The sequence below is a fragment of the Asparagus officinalis genome, chromosome 7, assembly GCF_001876935.1.
Source record: "Asparagus officinalis chromosome 7, Aspof.V1, whole genome shotgun sequence".
Lineage (NCBI taxonomy): Eukaryota > Viridiplantae > Streptophyta > Magnoliopsida > Asparagales > Asparagaceae > Asparagus > Asparagus officinalis.
Genome location: NC_033800.1, coordinates 146,826,466 through 146,831,476, shown reverse-complemented (window position 1 = coordinate 146,831,476; position 5,011 = coordinate 146,826,466). Strand labels below are relative to the sequence as shown.

Sequence of the window (5,011 nt, the reverse complement as noted above, 5' to 3'; positions counted from 1 at the left end):
AGATGAAAGCTCCCTCAAAGCATCGTTCCCACAAATGGCCATCATGTAATCCGCCGGATCCACCTTGAACAGCTTCCTCAAATGCCTAAAGCACAATCTCAATCAAAATCAACACCAAAAAGTTGCGAGAAAACACGATACCCAAACCAAAGTTTCAAAGGTTGATTCACCTGAAGACCATTGGACAGTAATCCTTCCACCGAAACTCCGCCGACTGATGAGGCGGCGTAATCTTCGACCCCTCGGGAGGAAACCTCGTCCAGTACTTCTCCCTAGGATCAAAATCCTCAGCTCTCAATTCCCTCATCTGGGTCGATGCCGGTTTCCCAACAGAGTACCTAGAAAAACCCAAATCAGATCCGGCGAAAAAAAAAGAAAAGACTCAAACCCAAGCTCATCCTCCACAATCAAACGACCAATCTAGCACCTTATGCCCAGCTGAAGGTTCAGCATCAGATCATAATTCTTATGCCCCTTCGATATCATCTGCCCCGGCTTCTTCACCTCCCCGCCCCTGAAACAACAAGGGCTCCTCCTCCTCTCCGCCCAAACCCCCTCCACCCTCCCCAAATTCAACAGCTTCCCATCTCTGTAAACCTCCAACGTGTCGATGATGTCGCAGGTGATATCCCCAGCCTCGCCATCGGACTCCCAAATGCAAATCTTGGGAAAACCCCCCTTCTCCGCCGACGACGACCTCTTGGCGGCGCTCACCATGGGGTAAAAGGTCCCCGTGAGAGCCTGCTCGCTCCAGTTGCCGATGTAGCAGTTGCCATCGGGCCAAGTGAAGACCCCATTGTCCTTGGGCACCCCACTCTCCCAGAACCCATCGTATCGGTTCCCGTTGGCCCAGATCAAAACCCCCCGCCCAAAAATAACCCCGCTCCTCCACTCCCCGATGTACTGATTCCCGTTCCTTGTCGACGGCGAGGAGGTATGATGGTCCGCGACGAAGATGAGGGAGTCCCCGACGAACGAAGATGAGGCGAAGATGAGGTGAGTTGGCCGGCGACAACGGTCGGACTTCGACAGGGTCAGATGAGGCAAAGACGAGGAGGCCTGGCGCCGCCGTGGGGGGCGCTGCGGTGGAATTCGCCGGCGTAGAGGTCGCCGCTGGCCAGGGTTCTGAGATTCTCTCGGGTTTCCTTCTCGTCCTCTTCTGCGAGTGGAATCTGACGCCTCATTGGTTCTAGTTGCCGAGCATTGTCAGGGTTAGATCTGGATCTGGAGGCAGAAAGATTAGGGCTTCGGAGAATTTTTTTTGGATTTTTTTTATTCTTTATATTTTGGAGCGAGTCTTTTTGTTTTCTTGGGGACGTCGAAGGAATTGTGAAGGAGGAGAGAGGAGGGGTGACGATACAAAGACTGAGGAAGGGGATGGGTGAAAAATGACGGATTTGCCCTCAAAACTGGGGGAAAGACGATAAATTACGACGAACCCCTTCATTTGTGCTGCATTTTTGCATGAAATTCCTTCATCTAAAAGTTTTTATAGAGGGGAAAGCCCCCTTCTAATATATGTAAAAAATTTGGGTTGTATTTACCATGATATTTTGTTCTCCGAACATTTGCATTTGGGTAGGTGTCAGGAAAGAATCTGGACCTTAAACTTAACATATTACGTAAGCGCAAAAATGGAAAACAACGAGAAAAAAAAGGTTAGTTTTCAAAAGACTAATATTCTAATAGCTGTTTCACTAACTTATAAAATGATAATTGTTTTCGTTAATGATAGAATGTTCACACTGGTGCCTAGAAAAAGATACATTGTGGATTAAGGGGCTTGACGCAATTTACCCAATTGAAAAAGGAGATTGGGATTGGGACAGTGGGACCAGGTGTGATCCCTTGGGTTCGCATCGCGAGTGACGGACATGCCGATGTGGCCGGGGGGGATTTTCGCTTTCGCATTTTCCTGCCGTCCTGGGAAAATGATGCATGGGGACTGTACGCATAGTTATTGCTATGCGGACGTATTTGGGATGAGGAGAGTACAAATCTTTTCACAATCATCCACATAACAATTATGAAATTTGCATCAAAGAAGTAAAATAGTTAAAATTTTCAAACTAAGCGTCCGTTTGGATAATAGAAGTATTAGAAATAAAAAATAGGTTATAGAAGTAACTTTTAAAACTATGAAGTAGGAAGTAGTGAAAATGGCATTTTTTTTTGTTTCATATATTTTTAAAAGTAATGAAAGTAGAACTTCTTCATTTACTTTTTTCGTTTGGATAACATTTGAAAATATTACTAGGAAGTTATTTTATCAATGAAAAGTTGTTAGAAGTAACTAATAAAGAAAATATTAATAAAAAATTTATTTATTTCCTAATTAATATGTTTTTTAACTACTTTCGAGCTACTTCTGAGTATTAAGGATTGGAAAAATATTTTGAAAGTAAGGATGACACGTAGGCACCACATAAGCATTTAGGGAAGTATTAAAAGTAAGTTTTTCAGAGAACCAAACACACTTTTTTGTTTAGAAGTAGCAGAAGTAGCATCTAGTTCTTTTACTTCAGCTGCAAACAAAAACATGCCCTAATTAAGCATCTACTAATCGTGAATGTTGTATTAGATCGTATGATTCGCACGCAACGGTTTGCGGCGAAATGTGTTTCTTCAGGAGAGGACGTGGAGATAATTTAGAGGATTTTATTTTCTCTGATTGGCTATCAACATACCGTTTGTGCCTAGATGGCGCTTTTATGTTTTGAAGTTGGAAGCTACACTGGGCGCCATTGTTGTCTTCTTGATTAATTTGTATTAATATTGCATGCTAATTATAACTAGAGTTAAGCCCTCCTTTGTATCTTCGTATGATTTTCTTCTAACGGACCGACGCTCGCCTCTATGAGCAGCCAGTCTTCGTCCGGTTCAAACAAGTCAAGCTGTCAAAAAAAAAAAAATCATGATAAAACTTCAAAAAAATGCTACAGGCACACCTCCGGCCACACCATCAGCCACACCCCCTCACCTGCTACAGTGCAGGTGGCCCCACTTGAAATTTAAAAAAAAAATTCAAGTGGGGCTCCCTGCACTATAGCAGGTGAGGGTGTGGTGGTGGTGTGGCCGGAGGTGTGCTGTAGCATCACTCTAAAACTTCTATGCTGAGGGCTTGCACATTAAAATATTATTATTAGGCCTAGGAATTTGCTGGAGGATGACTAAAGCTGGTGGGGGTCACTTCAAAACCATCTCATTTTTTTTTTTTGTTGGGCTTTTCCAACTGCGTTGCCCATTGAGAAAGAGATCGAGGAGGATGAGTGAGTGGTCCCGTCACCGGCACAGAGATGGGAGTTCATCGGGCACCGGGTCGAGATCACCTAAGCGCTGCGGACCCCAGTCGCAATCCTGAAACGTAACTGGACGGTGATCCGACCCCGATCCCATGATCCCGTTCGCCGTTTTTCGAAACGGTATCTCGATCTCTCTTCTTTTTTACTTTTCTACGTGGACGTTGGGGTTTTGCACTAAACCCCCTAACCTCGTTAAAAATTTTTATTGCGCTAAATTCCTCCTCTGAGTTTTTTTTTATTTGAATCGTTTGGTATCCCAAATTGCTCAACGTGCTTGTCAAGTGACATATTAAAGCTGGTGGTGCTTGTTGATGTCGGTGTTGGGCTCTCCGGTGGCCCCTTCGGCGGTCAAGTTAGTAAAGAACTTCTTGTCGATGAAAGGAAATGTGAGTGTTGTAGGTTATAGTGCGAAAATTGCATACATTCATGCGGTAGGCAATGCGCCTATTTATAGTAGATTCTGAAGGGTATTTGAGTAACTCTGGCCGAGCCCAAGTAAGCCGGCTTGTTCAGCTAATACTTTACAGGTGTTGGCATTGGGCGATCCGAGGCATCCTCTCAGTTATTGTGGCAGCAACAAAAGGGATGCGGCGCCAACATGCTCCATTAATGAGTCTTTACGACTCAGGAGGAGATGCAATGATGGCTTTGACTTTGCAGTTTTAATATGATGGTGACTGACTGTCACTGAGGGGTTCGAGAAAGACTATCTTTCATTTCGACTCTTCAGGGATGGGTGGGGGCCCAAGAAGATACACCTTTCTATTTGGCTCCTCTGAATGAGGGCGCTTCTCGACTCGATCCACCAAGAGAAAATGCATAAAGTTGGCCTTCGCAGCAAGATCCGATAAAAAGACGCCTTTCGACTCGGCCTTCATGGGGTCGGGTCGAATTAGCGTATAGTTAATTTGTGACACGTGCCATCTCCTGAAACGAGGATTAACGCTTAGTTATTTGTACGGTATAACAGTGCTAATCCGGAGAATCAAAAGAGATATTTTTCAGACGGTACTCAGTGGAATAAAAAAGTATATTTTCAGAATATAGTGGAATAAAAAATTAGGAGGTTATATGCAATAATTCCAAAGGTTGAAGGTTTCAGAGGTAAAAAAACGAAGGTAGTGGACCACAAGTTGAAGTTCTGAAATTAACCCTTTTATTATATCCGCGCTCGTGAATCATTATTCGTCTAATTATTTTCATTGTCTGTCTTAACTCTTATGCCATGTTTGAGAGCTCACTAATTAATAGAGAAAATTAAGAGAAACTTGGGAGTTTACCGACAGGGGAAAATTAAAAGATGGCAGTGGGATAGGAGAGAGAAGGTAGGGTAAGAGAGGGAACATTATAATGTTTGGAAGTTTAGTAAAAGGAACGAAGCTAATATTAGTCATTCAATTCATATCATGATGAATATTATGATCTTTCACATCTACTAAGCCCCGGTTTGAGGGGGAACCATAAACGGATTTGGATCCTCTCCACTACAAAAAAGTAGTGGAGAGACCACTGCTTTTAATCTCAATCGTTGATTATTTAGTAGACGGTTATGATACAATCTAAATCTAACACTTATCATACCCCCGTGTATTGCACTCATTCCTAATTTGCACTAAAAAAAAATCACAACCATTAACTAGATAATCAATGGCCGTGATTATGTAGTGGTCCCTCCACTATTTTTTTTGTAGTGGAGAGGATCCGAATCC

At 43.3% G+C, this 5,011-nt stretch overlaps 2 protein-coding genes across 2 annotated transcripts in view; one reads left to right on the top strand and one right to left on the bottom strand.

Moving 5' to 3' along the window:
• LOC109847932 (phosphatidylinositol 4-phosphate 5-kinase 1-like) overlaps positions 1-1,617 on the bottom strand; it is a 4,773-nt gene extending 3,156 nt beyond the window's left edge. Inside the window, exons 1-4 of the mRNA XM_020417162.1 lie at positions 1,545-1,617; positions 428-1,172; positions 171-338; positions 1-85 (exon numbers count right to left, since the gene is read on the bottom strand). The exon at positions 1-85 is cut by the window's left edge and continues 78 nt beyond it. Of these exons, the coding sequence (XP_020272751.1) occupies positions 1-85; positions 171-338; positions 428-1,172; positions 1,545-1,617 (1,071 nt within the window). The remainder of the gene's footprint in view (positions 86-170; positions 339-427; positions 1,173-1,544) is intronic.
• Positions 2,368-5,011, top strand: part of LOC109848507 (probable importin subunit beta-4) — a 20,297-nt gene continuing 17,653 nt past the window's right edge. The window contains exons 1-2 of the mRNA XM_020418025.1: positions 2,368-2,372; positions 4,999-5,004. The gene's annotated coding sequence lies outside the window, so the exon portion shown is untranslated. The remainder of the gene's footprint in view (positions 2,373-4,998; positions 5,005-5,011) is intronic.